The sequence below is a fragment of the Cavia porcellus genome, unplaced genomic scaffold (assembly GCF_034190915.1).
Source record: "Cavia porcellus strain 051 isolate PalLab524CR breed Dunkin Hartley unplaced genomic scaffold, mCavPor4.1 scaffold_8, whole genome shotgun sequence".
NCBI classification, from domain to species: Eukaryota; Metazoa; Chordata; class Mammalia; order Rodentia; family Caviidae; genus Cavia; species Cavia porcellus.
The window spans coordinates 26,776,961-26,795,100 of record NW_026947491.1 but is presented as its reverse complement, the minus strand read 5'-3'; the positions used below and the strand labels follow the sequence as shown (position 1 = coordinate 26,795,100).

Below are 18,140 nucleotides of genomic sequence, written 5' to 3'. Positions count from 1 at the left end.
AGGCCGGCAAGAAGTTGGGGTGGGCAGGTGGAGGAGAGATGAGGCAAGGAATGAGGAATAACCTTGTTAGCTGTCTATCGTTATGTAACATTATTACCATGAATTCAGCCACTGAAAATAGCAGATTGTTTCACGGTTCTGTGGGAGTCCAGGCGCAGTTTAGCAGGGTCCTCTAAAGTTGCACTAAAGGTGTTGGCCAAGGAAGGATTTTCAGCAGAGGCTCCTCTGCAGCTCTATTTCCAAGGTGAAGAAACCACTGGCAGAATTCCCTTCCTTGCAGGCCTCTGGGTTGTGGGCCCAGCTTCTTGGTGGCTGTCAGCTAGAGGTCACTCTCCTTCCTTACCATTCAGACATTCATTCTCACCTGTCCCACCGTGGCTGCTGGCTTCCTTAAAGCTGAGACAGGAGGGGAGCCTCAGCACGATGGGTTGGAACCACCATCATGTTATCATGGAAGTGGCATCTCATCAACCTTTGCTGAATTCTAGGTTAAAAGTGCACTCAGTGCCTGTCTACTCATGGGGAAGGAGATGCACAGGAAGGAATACTAAAGATGGGGACAAGGGGTTCATCCCAGGGCTCAGAGAGGCTGGGGGTGAACTTACATCATGAGTAATAGCTTTAGAATTTTTTTTCTTCTAGTGCTGTGGATTGAGCCTAAGACTTCCTACATGCTAAGAAGATTATCTATCATTGAGGTCTACCCCTAGTCCTCACCATCTCTCTAAGGATTTTTCCTCTTAAGTGGGGTAGAAAACCATGAGGAGTTTTGAGCAAGAGTTTCTATTAGAATTTATGTTGTTAAATATTGCTCTGCCTCAGTATCTAGGGGCAACTACAGTTGGACCAGCAGGGAAGCAAGAAACCTGAGGCGGCTATTGCTATATCCTCCACAGGAGATGGTGGCAGGGTTTTGGGGGAAGGGTATGGAGAGGGGTGGACAGAACTACTAACAATTTGGTCATTAGGACACTGTTAACAGGAAAACTAAGTTGTTTGCCTAAGTTTACAAACTAGCATTGGAAGAACATTCTTGCTGCCAACCTGCTTCTTTTCCTGTTCTCTTTCTGCTGTGCCTTTACAGACATGACAAGTGAGACAAGCTGTTTCTCTGGGCCCGTTTGCATTTCCTACTCCCTGCCTTCACCTCCAAATTTGCTGTAAACACACAGATACACACATGGTCTATAGGCTTCTTGGAAGAAGCGGCAGTGTTGCTTTTACTCTGAAGATTTTTAAAGCAACGCTGGTAGTATTAGGTAGGGCTAGCAGAAGCAAATGCTTTATCTTAGAGAGACAATGGCACTAGCCAGAAGCCCTAGAATTTATGCTACTGTGTATATAGTATCTCCTGTTGGTGCCTTGCACATATTTATGGAAGCTGGGCAGCCCGGAGCTGCAGAGCATATGGAGAGGGATGGTGCTGTCTTTTTGATGTGCACTCTTCTGAGATATGGATTATTAGTTTTCTCGAGTAGGTAGTGGCATAACAGTGGAAACTGTCTTTATAAAAATAACTTCCAATTATTCAGTGGTATATGCCAGGCAATGTGTGAGTACCTTTTATCTATTAAGTCACGCAACCATTAAAACACCCTCATGAATTATGATCCCATTTTAGAGGAAGTAAAAGTAAAGTTCTAAAAACTCAAATTACATTTAGCTTATAATCTTATCTACCTCCATCTCAAGTTGAATCTCTCTTCTAGGAAAACATAATTTGCATTAATGGAGAAGTGAAGTTCCATTTAGTCTCTTCTCCCACTATGTTGTGTTTCCTAATGGCCAGGCATTTTGGAAAAAAAAAAAAAAGAAGGTTTTAAAGATCTACATTTCTTTCTATTTCCTATGAAAATCAACCTGTTTTTTATTTCTTTTTTTTCCACTACAGCTCAGTAGTTAACTTGTTGCCAACTTACAGGAAAAATGAGTCTTCTCTCAAGATTCTTGATGAGATTAAGGGAAATATTTTCATTTTTCAAAGTAGTTCCCTGAATTTATTCTGCCACAGACATCTGCCTTAAAGCTTGAATTAATGCTGCATGGTTTTAAAGAGGCTAATTTCCAACAGTCTGAAAAATACACTATGATGAGTGAAAAAGAGATGTAGGTACATTTTGATCAAATAAGGAATATTTTAATCATTTTTGGGAAGGTAGAACTAGGCATTTTTGACTGATACTAATCACAAATGGCATTAAACTGGTCAGCAGTAAAGGGACACGGGGAGGGCGGTAGGAAAGGGCCAGGAAAAGGTTCCCTATTAAATGAGCCACAAAGGTCATTCTTCTCCTGAAGAACGCTAACCTCAAAGGAACATGATGGTGAACCACATTAACACATTTGTTTCAATGTCTGAAGAAACAGTACAAACAAAGCCAGTAGGAATGTATAATTATAAATTTATGAAGACAACAAGCCCACAAAAATACTAACCTTAGAAACTGGGAATTCTCTGAAAAATGCTCTAAAGGAGTTGCGGTAAAGTGCTCGCTAAGCATGAATAAGGTCCTAGATTTGATCCCTCGTATCACCACCAATAAAAATAAAAATAAAAAGTAAAAATAAAAAGATAAGAATTTACTCTGAAGAAAAGGTCACATAATAATTATGGCAACTTTTGCTTCTTGTACCTATAGTCTATATTGTTCCCCCTTTTCATGAAAAGGTTCTCTTAAATGCTGAAAATCTCAGCGGGGCATAGTGGTGGTGTGCCTATAATCTCAGCATTTGAAAGCTGAGGCATGAGGGCTGTTATGAGTTTGATGCCAGGCTGGGCTAGTTCAAGACTACACAATGGGACCTTGTCTCAAAAAAGTACAATATTTTTAGCCCCTTGTATAAACTGCTACTGGAGACTCTGTCTCTTTCTTTGCTTTCTTGTTATTTTTCTTGGTCTTATCTTTCTGGGGAGGGAGGGAATCTCTCCCTCTATAAAGCCACTGAGGAACGACTTCTGTCACTCATAATAAAATGTCCAAGATAATTTGCTCTATCTCCAAGCATGCTACTGGCTTTCACATCCTCTGGCAAATTAATCTTTCCAGTTTCAACAACACGAAGCTAAATTAATTGTAAGTGACTGCAGCATAACCATCCTTCAGGGATCACACCGTTTGCCAGACAATGCATATTTAAGGTCTTCACATTTTCAAGGGATGTAAAGGCTGGCTGTTTTTGCTGAAATCAAACCATTCATTATATGTTGTTAGCATTTTTGTCTTTTTATTTTGTTGATTTGTTTGTTTTGCTGTTTATACCTGCAGCTTTGATCAAATTTCCACTCCGCTGCAGGGCAGGGGCTGCCTTGTCACACGTTATATCCCTATCCCCAACACATAATAATGTGTCTGGAAAACGTCTGCTGAATACATTGAATATATTCTTCCATCATTAATTTGAAGCACGAAGATGACATTCTACAAATACTTCTTCTTCCCAGGTAGCAGTACAAATCAAGGTGTTATGGAAAGCCTGGAATGAAGGTGAAAATAAACCAAATTTTTGACAAATAAAAAGTTTTGGCAAAATGTCTTTCAAAACAAGTCAAATCTCTGGCAGAGGAGCATTTTTACTTTAGATGGCATGGGGATTGACCCCAGGTCCTCACATGTTAGGAAGGCATTCTACGCAGGAGCTGTATTTCCAGATCTAGGGATATTTTTTTTTCCTGAATGACCTTTATCATTTTTCAGAAGACACCTGTGCAACATTATTACAGCACAGTCTCCTACAAATGTTATATTATGCTTACATGGACTACTTACTGGATGTGAAATTTAATTATTTTTGTTTTTGCATTCTATCTTGATTCATTTTCACAGCCCGTGTTGGGAAATATATCTGTAAAGATTTATTCAGACTTACTTCATTTTAGCATAATATTTAGGCTTTATATCCAGATCTACATGGTCCACGTGCAAGCTCTTGCTTGGTCTGAAAGGACCACTGTTAGTTTCATTAGTTCAGATTTCAATAGGCATGACCTGTGCTGTTAGTTGTGCCAAAGCATAGACCCAAGCACGTGTCCTTCCTGTTTTTCCCTGGTGTGTGGTCCACCAAGAAAGCATAAGCCTCCTCATTTTTAGGGTTAGGAGTTTGTTTTTTTCTCCGATTATCAGTCGGCTTCAAAGCTCTACATGGGCTTCAGATTCAAAGCAACAACCCAACATTAATGTACGTAATGTCCCCAGGAACTGAACAGATAATTGATAAATCACTGGCTTCAGAAACGCTACATTATTTCTGTGTGAAATTGGTCAGATTATTAAAGGGCTTTTGTTTTTTCGAGTCTTACTTTTTGTTCTTTTTTTTGCTAGCCTAAATTACTTTTTATCAGCATTGGGGACAGGACCTAAAACAATTCTACTGGGTGAAACAGTTGGACACGTGTTGGGGGCGGTTTTTGCACTGTGTGTGTTTAATTCATTTAGGACAAGACACATCTTTTTGTTCCGAAGTGGATGCATAACTAGCCTTTTTCGTTAGTTTTGCGAGACCTTGTATAAGTTTTTTTTTTTTTTTAAACGAGTTCTGAGTGCTGATGATCACTGTTTCACAGCAATGAAGAACACAGGTAATAAGCACCATCAGCTTTCCGGAGGGCGCAGCCTCTTACTCAGCTTCTGCAGCTGTGCTGACTGGAAGCGCTCGCTTTTGGGGGCTGAGCCCCTAGGGAAGAAATGGGCATTTTTCTCCTTCCTATCACGAAGAACGTTTCCAGGGCCCGAAAGTTCACGCATACCCACGCAAAACACAAGCACCCGAGGCCCGTTATGCAAGCTCCACAGAGGCGGGCGTGCCTCGAAGACATGCAACACACCTGCTGCGCGTCACCCTGCCACCTGGCTCTGGGCCCTCTGCGCAGCCGCGGCGGACGCGCGCGCCCGCCCGCGGCGCCGGAAGGAGGCGGTGCCCGGAGGCACGAGAGCGCAAGCGCGGGCGGGGGCGGGGCGAGGCGCGGCATATATAAGGCACGCGCGGCTGCAAGGGTGGGCCTGGCAAGAGCGGTGGAATCGGCTGGACGCTGGGCGCCGTGGACGCCGCGGGCCGCGCCAGGGCGGGGAGAGGGAGGGGAAGTAGGAGGAGACGCGAGTGCGGGGTGGCGCCGGTCCACCGCCGCAGCCCTCCTGGCCCCCGCCGGCGTCCGAAGGCGGGCACGGGCTGCGGCAGCGGCGGCCTGGGGAGGTGAAGCTGGAGGGCGGGTCCGGGTCGGCGCAGCGGGGGTGGGGGCTCGAGGGCGGCGGCTCGCGCATTGGCCCAGGTCGGCTCTCACGTCGCAAGGCTGGCGGGTGGGCCGGACCGCGGGGAAAGGAAGGTCGGCGGGGCTGTGAGGGACCACCTCGCCCGTGCCCAGGACGCCCTGAGCGGACAGTGACGGGGCGAGCAGCCCGGCTGCGGAGCGTCACCTGGGGGTGCAGCTTGCGAGAGCACCCTGCACCCGTGCCGGGTAGGGATGGACTTGCCGCCAGGCTCTAGAGGAATCAGAGGGAAGTTACCGGTCTGGTTTAAGAAACTGCTGTTTCACTTAGTGGGAGTTTGAGGTTTTCTTCGAAATGTTCGTGATTGAGTTTGGCAATGGGGGATCGAGTCAGGAGATTGCGTTGAGGTTCCCTTGTGGAAAGCTGTGTGTGTGTGTGTTCACCCATAGACGTTTTTCGCAATGTGGTTTGCGCCTGTAAAGAGAGGAGCTCAGGAGCCATTGCTTGATTAGCAGTTCTTCCTCCCTGTGTGGAAAATCGAACTTCTGGAAACGTCCCCCGCCTTGTAGATTTTTTGCCGACGTAAAGGCTATGCGAATTGACCAGTGCTTGCCACTAATTACCTTGAAAGCAGTGGAACGGAAAGGCAGTAACCGAAGCACTGTTAGTTTTTGAGCTTACTTCTGTGGAATTTTAGGAAAGTGGGTCTAGACTTTCTAGGGAAGCTAAAGCCTGTCTGTGCCCCCCTAGTTTACTGTTGCACTTTGCTTTCCCCCCTTCTCTTCAGCCTCATCAGTTTCAATGGTGCAACTCTCTTCGTCCCCTTTTGGTTACCAGTCACCTTCAGGCCGGTCAGAGGAGGGAAGAGTGGGGAATATGAAGTCAGCCAAGCCCCAGGTGAACCACAGTCAGCATGGGGAAAGCCAGCGGGCCCTGAGCCCTCTGCAGTCTGCCCTGAGTTCTGCTGCATCTCCATCCCAGGCTTATGAGACCTACATCGACAACGGACTCATATGCCTTAAACACAAAATTAGAAACATCGAGAAAAAGAAGGTAACCGTTTTCCTCCCAGCCCCTGCATGGTCGTAAATAAGGAGCTGATAATTTCTTTGTCAAGGGTCATAGATTTACATTCCTGAAACTTGAAACATAGGATGTAGATGGGGCGGGGGGAACAATTAAAACAGGCTAACCATATAGTATTAATATTTTGCTTCATTTGTCAACACAGCCGAGGAACAGTATTCATAGTAAAATTATTATGCAAGCTGCTGTTGAAGTGCTTGAAGAGTTAGGTATTTTAGGACAGATGAATTCCTTGAGTGTTACATTGATGTTTCTTTTCGTAGGTGAGTAATAGCCTGACTTTTAAGCTTGTTTTGCTTGTGACTTTCTGCAGCAGCTGATGTTGCAGTAGAGCTGCTGCAGTCCTTGGAAGCTTTAACTTGGAAAGCCAGTAAATGTTTCAGCAGTCATTTTCACCTTTTGAGGTCTTGGCCTGGGATTGGTGGGGGAAAGTGTTGTAGACTGTCTCCTCCTTATGAAGAGACTTAGCTTCCTGTCAACGGAATGTTACAGTAAATGCTGCTGTAAAGATTCAGATGACTGCTCATTTCCTGAGTCATGTGGCCTGTGAAACATACCTGCCTGCACCTTACTTTGTGGGGTCCTGATTCTCTTCTGCTTTGGATCAGTAGAGCTGAGCAGTTAACTAGACCAAGACCTAGTTAAAGGCCAGGAAAATTACCAATCTTTCTTTGTCCCTTTCTTTAAAAAGAAAAAAAAAATGGTACATTTTAGATATATATATATAATGGGAGCATTCATGGGGGAAAGGAAAGTTGCTTTTTAATGGAGAACTGTAAGAATGTGTTCAAGAGTTTGATTGACTCCCCCTCCCCCTTTTAAAGCCAGGAAGGCAGTGAAGAAGGCCTGATGGCTAGTAGTTTCTCTAGCCCTCATCATTTGTCTTCTGAAAGCACACTGTGCCATGGATCACAGCATGTGTGGTAAGGGGAGTAGTGTGCCTGGGTCAGCACAAATGTCCCACCGCTGTGACAGGATCTATTAGAGGTTTCAGAATGGGTTTACTCAGGTGGAGAAAGGATAAGTGTGTGTGCCTGTGCTGTCTAGCTTAACTGTAGTACCTCTTTAAATACCTGTCTCATAGTACCAGTACATGTTTCTGTTTTAACTTCTGGGAAAGCATTTTAAGGCCAAAGCCAATATAGGAGGAACCTGATAAAGTATCAAACTCAGTATGAAAAAATAGCTTCAAATTGTAGCGAGAAAAGAAATCTTACATTATTTTTACACCTTTAGGAAGTTACTAGGAAAATGCCACAGATTCAGCTGGTAATTGAAACTGTGGTTAATAGTTTAAACATGAAGTTAGAGCAGAATTTTTAACCTAGACACCATTGACATTTTGTGGCAATTCACTGTTGGGTGGGCTGTCCTGGGCTTTATGGAAAGTTTAACATCACTTTACAAGATGCAAGTAGCACCATCTGCCTTCCTCAAAGTGTCCAAGTTATGGTAACTAGAATCCCTCCAGACAGGGCTGGATGGCTGTAGGGGACAGAATTACTCCTGACTGAACACCATTGGGTGACTAAGTAAGTCCTTATGTGTCAGCTAGTCTAATTACAAATAGAAGCCATTAAGGGAAAAAAGCTTTATTGCTTAAGCTTTAAATTTCTAGCTAATGTTATTCTTGTTTTTACAGAGCCATATAAAAATAATTGATAGACATGTAGACTGGTTGATAAGAAGGAACTTGTCCTGGCATGTAGTGACCTCTGTATGTTGCTCAGCTCTCATCTTTTTTCCCCATATGAAAATATCCCCCTCACCTCGCATGTTTTCATATTCTAACAATAGTGGATCAGTGTGTGACTCTTAAGTTTCCCCCAAAAGTTTTATATCCTCGTGATACCTACATCAGAAACATCTAAATATGCTGACAGACACTCCCTTGCTGCCCGATGTTGGAAACTTGTCCAGCTTCAATGTTAAATAGTATGAAGAGCTTATGGTTTTTTGTTTTTTTTGGTACTGGGGATCAAACTCACAACCTCACACTTTCCTGACAGGCACTTATGCTGCTGAGCCCAATCCCCTGCCCAAGCCTATGTTCTTAACAGTTCTGCTGGGGCCCCCTGCTGCCCCTGCTGGACTTCGCTGGGTTTTTTTGTTTGTTGTTTTGTTTTTGAGATGGTCTCACTGTGTAGTCCAGGCTGGCCTCCTCTTCTCACTTCAGCACAGTCTTCTCACTTCCTGATTATAGGTGTGTGCCACCATGCCTGATAGCTATTTTAGGTTTTTTTTTTTTACTGGGGGAGATGGTCTTACTGTATAGTTCAGGCTGGCCTCAAACTTGCAGGGATCCTCCGGCCTTAGCCTCCCAAGCCCACTGTTTTTTAAATATTTTTTTATTTTTTCTGAAACATCAATCTCCAGGGATTCTGTTAGTTACACAACCAAAAAGTTACTCTTGTGAGGCTTTTTGTTCAGAGATGTTCCTAAGTGGTGAAAACTCAGCCACCAAACCCATTTTTCCTTCTGTAAAATGAGAGAGTGTACACTGTAAAACGAAGTAATCCAAATACTTCAGAGTTGTAAGAATAAATGAAAGGGGAATGTGCGGTCTCTGCTACACTGCTGTTACCACCCACACTGACTGCTGCTCTGACTGGGGCGTGCATGCATACAGGGTTACCATGTGTATGACTTCACCCTTTCGAACTGTGGCTTGGGAACTGCTGTGAGCTGGCTGAGACAGCTGAAAGACCAGCAGTGGAGCAGCCTAGCCCATGCTTTCCCCTGAACAAACATGTTACAATTGCTGCCTGTTCTTTAATAAAGTGGTAGCCTTGCGTATTGATAGCTTTCAGAGGGAGTAATGTTTGCTATTTAATTTATTTGCTTCAGAATTTTATTTCAGACTGTACTAGATACAAGTTTCTGTTTTGTAGCTCAAACTGGAAGATTACAGGGATCGAGTGAAAAATGGAGAGCAACTTAATCCCGATCAGCTGGTAAGTGATTTATAGTCTTTTGTCAGACTGACTCCTGTTATTAATAAAATTCTCATGGGGTGTAGTGAAGGCAGAAACTTCATTATCCCAAAAGAAGTTAGAATGCATTTGTCTGTTACCTCATAGGTTTGGTTATTTCTGTTGCACTGGCAAATGGTATGGATGGTGGTATGGATTAAGTAGAAATGAAAATATGGACTGAGTTAACCCAAAATTCTGTAAAACTTATGTGCACTAACAAAAATATGTGTATTGAAAAAAGTTCAATTATGTTTCTGCTGGGGCAGATGGAACGGAAAGAAGTTTGAGGGAATAGTGTAAAACTGACATCTTTATACTCTGAAACCTAAAAGTGTTTACTGAAGCCTTCTCAATGTCTCCAACTGCTTCCTCTTCATTTTTATTTTTTTCTTTCTTTTTTTTTTTTTTTGCAATACTGAAGAGTGAACCTGGAGCCTCAGTTGGACTAAACCCTCTCCTTTTTTTAAAAAAATTGAGGCAAGAATGTCATTAAATTGCTTGTACTAGGCTTGAACATGTGATCCTCCTTCCAGAATACTGACATGACACACATGTACCACCACAGCTGGCTCTTCATAATTTCTTCATGGGTTTCCCCTACTTTTCTATCCTAGATTGGCATGCCCTAGCCTTAAAGAATTAACCTAACTGTGTTAGACTATTTACACTTTTTCTTTTACTTTTTTTTTTTGTCTTTTTCTTTTTTATCAGTACCAGGGATCAAACCCACAACTAACTGCCTGCTTGCAAGGCAGGCGCTTATGCCGCTGAGCTAAATTTCCAGCCCCCTTCTTTTACATTGTTTAACTTGCCCATGGTATGCTTGCTAGTGGTACCTTTAATTCCAAAGGAGAATTTTATGACATGGAATGAAAGTCAGTGTTTCATCAATATTTGCTGCTTTGACCTGACCACATTCCTAGCTAAGAAAAATAAAACCTACTTGAAAGTTATTTGATCTAACTGGGCATGATGGCACATTTCCATAATTCTAGCACTGTGGGAAGCTGAGGCAGGAGAATCACAAGTTCAAGTCCAGCTTGGGTGATTTAGTGATTCAGTGAGACTTTGTATGAGAATAATAATAGAAAAAAAGATCTGGGGTGGAGCTCAGTGTGAAAAGATTGGGTTATTTCACTATTTATTTATTTAATTCCACTTTTTGCCTTTTCCACTGTTTCTGTCTTTGGTTTTTTTTCCCTATGAAAATGTCATTTGCCAAATTTCTTAAAGTGTGAATTTTCCTGTAAATCCTGTTTAGCTGTATTAAATTTGATCATTGTATTTTAAATTTTATGAGAAATTTGATAATTTCAGTTTGATTTCCTTTAGTCCAACAGATTCTTGCAATTGAAGACAATTTTTTTTTGAGGCAAGATATTGCTATGTAGGTCAGGCTGACCTTGAACTCACGATCTTCACACATCAGTCTCTTGCATGTTGAAAATAACAGTGTTGCAGCCTTCTGCCACCACACTCAGACTCTGTTGCTTCCTTTTTCAAGTAAAAGCTGTTAAGTTGTAGCCTCTCAAGCCTGGCCTAGATATTCCTAAGACTTGATTGCTAAAATAAACCTAGATTTCTCTTTTGAAATAGTGAGGTTGTATTAGTGAAGTAGTTTTTAGAGCTTTTGTACCTTTATTAAGTTTTGATTCAGGTTTGGATTTGAAATAGAGAAGCAAAAGTCATGTGCATTTTTTAGCAGTAGGAAGTTGATTCTAGAGTCCCTTTTGTAACTGTACTATATTATAGTTTGGTTTAGGCCCGGCTTTGAAACTGAGAACCAATAGGCAAGGGACATTTGATGCCTTTGGTGCCACTGAAATTTTTGTCATTAAAGAATTAAGTTTGGTATCCATCCTTTGCTGCTAAACTCTGACCTGTGTTATATTTAAAGCATCTCCTACTAAACTCATTAAGTGATACTGGATCTTCTCTCCTTTATAGTTGCATTGCTGTTGGCCTAACCCAGGCAAACCATGCTACACATCTTCCTTGTCGATCTCCTTGTCTTGGGATCTTTGCAGTTCACTAGTCTTCATGCTTTTAGTGTCCTCTTCTAGAAACAGAAATCTTGGTACAAGCTGAGTATTTTATTTGAGATGCTCAGGACCAAAATTACTTCAAATTTTAGTCTTTTTTAAAAATAATATTTATATAATCTTAACTGGTCGAGCGTTTCTCATATGAAAAATCTGAAATCTAAAATCATCTATAATCTGAGACTTTTGACTATGATGTCATGAACTCAGTAAGTTTTAAACTTTGAATTAATTTGGGTTTCAAGTTTTTGAATTAGTGGTGTTCAACCTGTGTATGATTCCATTCAAACATTTTATATTCTGTTCTGAATCTTTAGCATAGTTGAAGCTAAGATTTATGTTTTGAACCACATTTTATTTATTCAATAAAATACATTAAGTACCTACCCCAAGAGGTACAGTGTTAGGGCAATAATATAGTGTGATGGAGGAAGAGAGGAAGTAAGCAAATATATAGGAGCTGGGGGCTTGCTCAGTGGTAGAGGGACTGTGTAGTGTGTGTAGGGCTCTGGTTTGAATCCCAGGCCTGGGAAAAAAGGAAATGAGCAGATACATACATGTTATGGCTTGTATCTATATTTTCTCCCAAATCTTCCTGTGGTTTTCAGAGCTGGGTAGTCCTAGAGTATGTGAATGTGGATTAAGTGTGTGATACTGGAATTAAATATGTAATAATTGAAGCCCCAGCCTGGATGTGGGTGGATGGTACCAATCGACAGGCTGTTAGCCTGGGTGGAATTAAGGGACAGAAAGAAGGCTTCCTTAGTGATGCCCCTGTGCCATGCTACCCTACCTTGGAGCCAGCTAGCTGTGGACTGAAACCTGTACAAGCTGTGAGCTAAATAAACCTTTCCTCCTTTAACTTTGGGTGTTGGGTAGGGTATTTTTCTAGGCCATGAGAAAAGTAAGATTTTAGTACCAGAAACGTGGGATTGTTGGTGTGATATTATTTGTCCATATGATTCAGAAGCCTTTGGAAGTGGCTCGCAGGAAGAGTTTGGAAAGGTTTGGAAATACTGGCTGAAGAAGTAACCCTTAAAATGCTGTAAGTTGAATTTGATGGGAGATTCGGGTCAGCACAGAAGACCCCGATAGTGATAGAAATGTTGCTGATAAAGACCAGGCTCAGGAGATTTTAATTAGGAACAAGAACTTCACTGGCTGTTGGGCTCCAGACCATGTGTGTTAGGGCTTAGTAGAAAATTTGTTTGTATTTTTTTCATGTCCAGACACTGCCTGAGACTGAGATTAAGGGTGGTAGACTAATTAATCTCATGGAAGAAATTTCAAGGCAGTTTTTAACTTTGAGACAGTGGCATGGCTACTGTTGGGGGGCTTTTAACCAGATCTGTGTTGAGAATCAAGAGAAAGGGTCCAACAGAATGGTTAAACGTTTTGAGTTTGGCTAGGAAGAAAGCTACAGTAAAGTTGCAGCCTGCAAAGATGGAACAAAAAACTCGTTTGTTGAAAAGATTAACAATGAAAAGGCAAGTATTTTGAGAAAGGGCATTAGAAAAGATGGACTGCGGACATCATAAGAACTACTCTTGCAGTCTCAAAATTTCAAAATTGACTTTACTCTGAGAAGAGAGAGCAGATTGTGCAGAATTGATTTCTTGGAATTGGGTTCACAAGCTCAGCAATCCAGGTACTTGACCCCTACAGCTGAGAGAGCAGCAAGCCTAGATACTGTTCCATCTGGCAGCAGACCTTGGCATCATGTAGGTGGTACTGGTTTTAGGTGCATACAGAATGCATGAGTTGTAGAATCAGAAAGGCGTCTATCTGGATTTCAGCAGGAGGCCTGGGAGGCCAGGCAGTGTACCCCTGTGAGGACAGTGTGTAAAGTTGTGAGGGTGAAGATGTAGGTACAGTGGAGACCTCAGAGGATTAGAGAAGGTAGGAACATGGATTGTTTAAGGAAATTTTGTGAAGTGAGCAAAGCCAGCCCAAGAGAGAAGCCAGGGAGCTGCCGGCACTAAGCCCTTGGGGGTTCACACCTTGCCATAATGCTAGACATGGAAATAGGGGATTTAATATTTGCCCTGCTGGATTTTGGATGTGTTTCCACTATATCCTTGCTTCTCTTATATATCCTTATCTGGAACAGGAATGTTTATGTTGTGCCATTGTATGTTTTCATTTGTACATAGGTTCCCAGCTAAGAGTTTGCCTTAAATTTCAGAGGAGACTTTGGACTTGGACTTTTCAGCAATGCTGAAACTGTTTTAGGACTTAAGCTCTTTTTTTTTTTCCTTTGGACACAGAGTCTCACCACATAGTTCAGGATGTCCTTGAACTCACTGTATATCTCAGGCTGGTTTCAAACTCATGACAGTTCTCCTGCCTGTGCCTCCTGAGTGCTGGGATTACCTGCATGCACCACCATGCCCAACTAGCAACTCTTAAGAAATGGACTTAACTGCCTTTTACATAAAGGGATGCATGCGAGTCTTTGGGGGCCAGGGACAGAATGTCATGGCTTGTGTCTAGATGTCTCCCCCCATTCCCCAAAATCTGACACTCAGAGGTGGTGATTGTTTGAGCTGGCTGGATTGGGATGTGTGAATGTGGATTAAGATTGTGGATGAGGGAAGCCCTACCTGGGTGTGGGTGGCACCAGTCAATAGGCTGGTAGCCTTGATGGAAGGCAGGCTGCTGCTGCTGCTGCTGGTGATGGTTCACTATTTTCTGCCTGCCATACCATGAACTGTTTCTCCTCCGCCATGCCCTACTCCCTTAGAGCCAGCTGGCCTGAAAGCTCTACAAACTGTGAGCTAAATAAACCTATTCTTTACCTGTGGGTGTTTTGTATTTTGTCTCAGCAATGAGAAAAGGAACTAAGACAGTATGGAATGATATTAAGGTGACAAACATGGTGAGAAGGGATGGTAGTCAGGGACCTAGCTTGTTCTACGGAGTCTTCTAAGAGGAATAGTACTTAGAGAAAAGGGACAGGAAGACGAGACAGATGTTAGTTGTATAAAGGCCCTGAGAAGAGGGTAAAGTTGGAAGTGGTTTCAGCCTGAAATAATTGAGTGGATGGCAAAAGCATTTTCTGAGCTTGGAAATGCTGGGGTTAAGGGGTTTTGGCAGGATGGGATGAACTGGGATACAGAGCTCAGTTTTCCACCACTGATTTTAAAGTCCTTATAAGATACTAGGGGTTTTGTCTAATAAATATTTAAGTATATGGCTCTGGGGCGTAAAACTGCAATGATAGTAAACCTATGGTGCAAATGCCTCAGCAGCCTACCATCATTGAAAGCTCTAAAATTTTCAGTACTGGTGTAGAGATTTATCATCTGAATGGCTACTAGTGGAGCAATTAGAAAAGACAAGTCTATTTTGGACAAGGATATAGGTAGCAGAACTGAAGTGTAGGTCAATGTAATAATGGCTAAAAATATGACTCCGAGTGCTTTATAAGAATTAAATCATTTAAAATATAACATCTATGTAGTGGGTCCTATTATGCCTGTTTTACAGCTAAAGCTGAGGTGAGAGAAGTTAACAGAAATATTGTGGTAAATAACCATCTGCAGAAGTGAAGAAAATTGGAAGTTTAATGATGGGAAAACAAATAGCTGTTTGTGAAGCAGGATGGTGGTTTTATGTTGAAGGCTGCTAAGAAGTCAAGTAGATGAGAGCATAGCTTTAAAGAGTGGAATTGACAGGGGACAGGGATTTTCCACAAGTGCCTGCTTGGCAAGTATGAGGGCATGAGTTTGATCCCTGGTACCAAAACAAAAAAATGGGGTTGACATCACTGATGGCAGCTGTAGTACTTCTGGTGGAATGGTGAAGTCTGAATCCAGGGCAATGAGGTCTGAGACTTGAAAAAAGTGGTTGGAGAGAGAATTGTAGATTTTTCTTTTTGAGGTTGGCATGATTTGTACTTTAAAATGCTGATTTAGCATCAACAGAGAGGGAGAAGCCATAAGAGAACATTAAAGGGAATCATAGACTAAGGTTCCAACCAAGATGGAATTGCATAAGACCCAGGGCACAGGTGGAAGGACTCCTCCGCAGAGGAGGGAAGCCAGTGTGTACGTTTAGGCGACAGGAAGTAGTTCCCACCTGGTGATGGTTTTCTTGGCTCAGCTAATTCCTTTTGGGAGTGGATGTATATTTCTTTCTGGTGTTATGTTCCTCTGAGGATTCCATACTGTGATTATACCGTCCGGGTTCTTGTTTCTATCGCTGGAAAGCTTGCCTATTTTTTGTGTGGTGAACTGTATGATCCAAAAAAAAGTTGCGTATAAATTGTAATGTGCTATAAGGCAAAGCAGCAGAACCCACCTTTCAGCTCAAATGATACATTGTCCATACTGTTGAAACTCCTTCCTATAACTCAGCTCCCACCCGTTGTTGTCTTGCCTCCCTTTTTTCTGGGTGTTTTAGGATTGAACTAAGGGCCTTGTGTATTCTAGGAAACTGTTCTAATTGAGCTACATCCTCAGAACTTCTTAAAATTTTTATTATGAGATAGGGTCTTGCTACACTGTCCAGGCTGGGCTGGAACTTGCAGTCTACCTACTTCAACCTCCTGAATAGCTGAGGTTACAGGTGCTTTTGGTGTAATTGTCTGAAGTCATTTTTCATCATTAGGACACAATATCGGACACCCACAACTTGACAACAGGTTTATTTTGGCTCATGATTTTGGTCCATAGTCTGCTGGCTTAAAGACAGGAGAGCAGAGGGACCTAACGTCACAGAGGCAGGAAGCTAAGAGGGAAGTGAGAAGCAGGAGGCAGGGGGAGATGCCATTCCAGGCCATACCTATGGTGGTCTGCGTCTTCTAACCAGGCCCCACCTAACAGCAAGTCAGCTAGAACCTCTTATCCAGTCACCTTTCAAAGGTTCCCTCTGGCATGTGAGGCCTTTGTAGGTTACCCAGGCTACACAGTAGCCTGGGTACTGTAGCACAGTCTACTGTAGCCACAGTATGGCTACAAAGGTTACCCTTTGTAGGTTAATAATAAGAGTTGTTAGACTCATACTGAGAGGAGATAGGGGTTCTTATCTTTCTAAACTTTTATAGAGGTTTAGTGTTAGCAGGCTTTTTTCCAGCAGCTTTATTGAGGTACAATGTACATACCATATAATAAACCCATCAGGACATATGTACAATTTAGTGATTTATGGTAAATTTTTAGTTACACCATTATCGCCACAGTCCAATTTTATTTTATTTTATTTTTGTCTTTTTCATTTTTACTGGTACCAGGGAACGAACTCACGACCGCCTGCTTACAAGGCAGGTGCTTATGCCGCTGAGCTAAATCCCCAGCCCCCCACAGTCCAAGTTTAAAACATTTCTGTTACCTTCTAAAGTTCCCTTTTTGTGCTGTGGTTTTTTCCTGTCATTATATGGTTGTCTTTTCTGGATATTTCATGACAAAATAGTCTTTTGGTTTGTTTTTTTTTTTTAAATGGTACTGGGAGTTGAATCTAGGGTCTTCACACTGAGCTACATCCCTAGCCCTTTATGCTTTTTTATTGAGACAGAGCTTCACTGAGTTGCCCATACTGGGCTTAAATTTGGGATCCTCCTGTCTCCACCCCCAAGAGTCCTGCGGTTATGTGTGTGTATCATCACACCTAGCTGCTTCTGACCTCTTGAGGTCAGAAGGTCTTGAGCTTTGTCCATGTTACATTCTGTATCACTATTTCATTTATTTTCATTGTGTCTCATATTCCATGTGGGGACATATTTGTTAGCTGGATATTTGGATTCTTTTCACTTTGGATTGTTCTGAGTTATCCTTCTATATAAATTCTCATACACACCTGTACATAAATGTATGTTTTCATGTCTTCAGGTGATACCTGGGAAATATTATGCTGCTTAGTTATTGAAGCTTCATAGATCTTTATGTAGTTGAGCAAGAACCCTGCCTTGTTCTGTTTCAATAAAATTTGAGTTAAATTCCAGTGAACCACCTGTGCCTTCTCTAATTATCAGTTTTGTTCACTGTAAAACTTTAAAAAAGCTTTTTAGATTTCCTGTAGGGCATTGCTTGTTATTTCAGTTAAAATGTCTACTATGGATAATTTTTTTTGATGGATGACACCCTTATTTTTTAGACATAAAAGCTAATAAAAAGTCATGTTTCCTGTTAAAATCCAACATTTCAATTAAAAAATGTTTTTAATCCCATTATAAATGTCTCAGTTGCTTGTTCATCTGTGTGGTATTTATTGTACTGCTTGTTTTATAGATGCATTTGAGTGGTGAATAAATATTGATAGAATGATTCCATTGTCTTACTGCATTTAAAATGTACTGGCCTCTGAGCTTAAACTTTATAGATAGGGCAAAATTTTGGCTTAGATTTCTAATATAAAAATTGCATCTCTAGCCTGGAATGGTGGCAAATATCTGTAATCCCAGCACTCAGGAAGCTGAGGCAGGAACAGCACCATGAGTCTGAGGCCAACCTGGGCTGTATAGTGAGACACAAAAACAAATAAACAAATGAATTTCTAGGATTAAAGTTGAAATTTTACAGCTGTACTGATAGTTTTGCTCTTATGTTTTTTTTAGGTAAGTACTTTTGTTTGTATATAGAGCAAATGTAGTTGATAAACTTTGGAATTTGTCCTATATTTAGGAAACACTTACTTTGACTTGGTTTTCTTACCGTATTTGGTAGGAAGCAGTAGAGAAGTATGAAGAAGTGCTACATAATTTGGAATTTGCCAAGGAGCTTCAGAAAACCTTTTCTGGACTGAGCCAAGATGTGAGTGTGTTTTGTTTTTTATAAAACCAGTTTAATCACTGACCTTGAGAAAATGTCATCTATCTTCTCTAAGTATCTTACTGGGGA

At 41.8% G+C, this 18,140-nt stretch overlaps 1 protein-coding gene across 13 annotated transcripts in view; it reads left to right on the top strand.

Annotated features, from left to right (window-relative positions):
- The first annotated feature begins 5,003 nt into the window (after positions 1–5,003).
- Caprin2 (caprin family member 2) overlaps positions 5,004–18,140 on the top strand; it is a 43,033-nt gene continuing 29,896 nt past the window's right edge. For 11 of the 13 annotated variants that reach the window (XM_063254496.1, XM_063254497.1, XM_063254495.1 and 8 more), the window contains exons 1-4: positions 5,054–5,187; positions 5,989–6,254; positions 9,179–9,241; positions 17,967–18,053. In XM_063254496.1, the coding sequence (XP_063110566.1) occupies positions 6,003–6,254; positions 9,179–9,241; positions 17,967–18,053 (402 nt within the window). In that variant the 5' untranslated portion in view covers positions 5,054–5,187; positions 5,989–6,002. Of the gene's footprint in view, positions 5,188–5,245; positions 5,450–5,988; positions 6,255–9,178; positions 9,242–17,966; positions 18,054–18,140 lie in introns of those variants that run through there. The other 2 variants (XM_023563781.2, XM_063254499.1) reach the window with 2 other exon arrangements.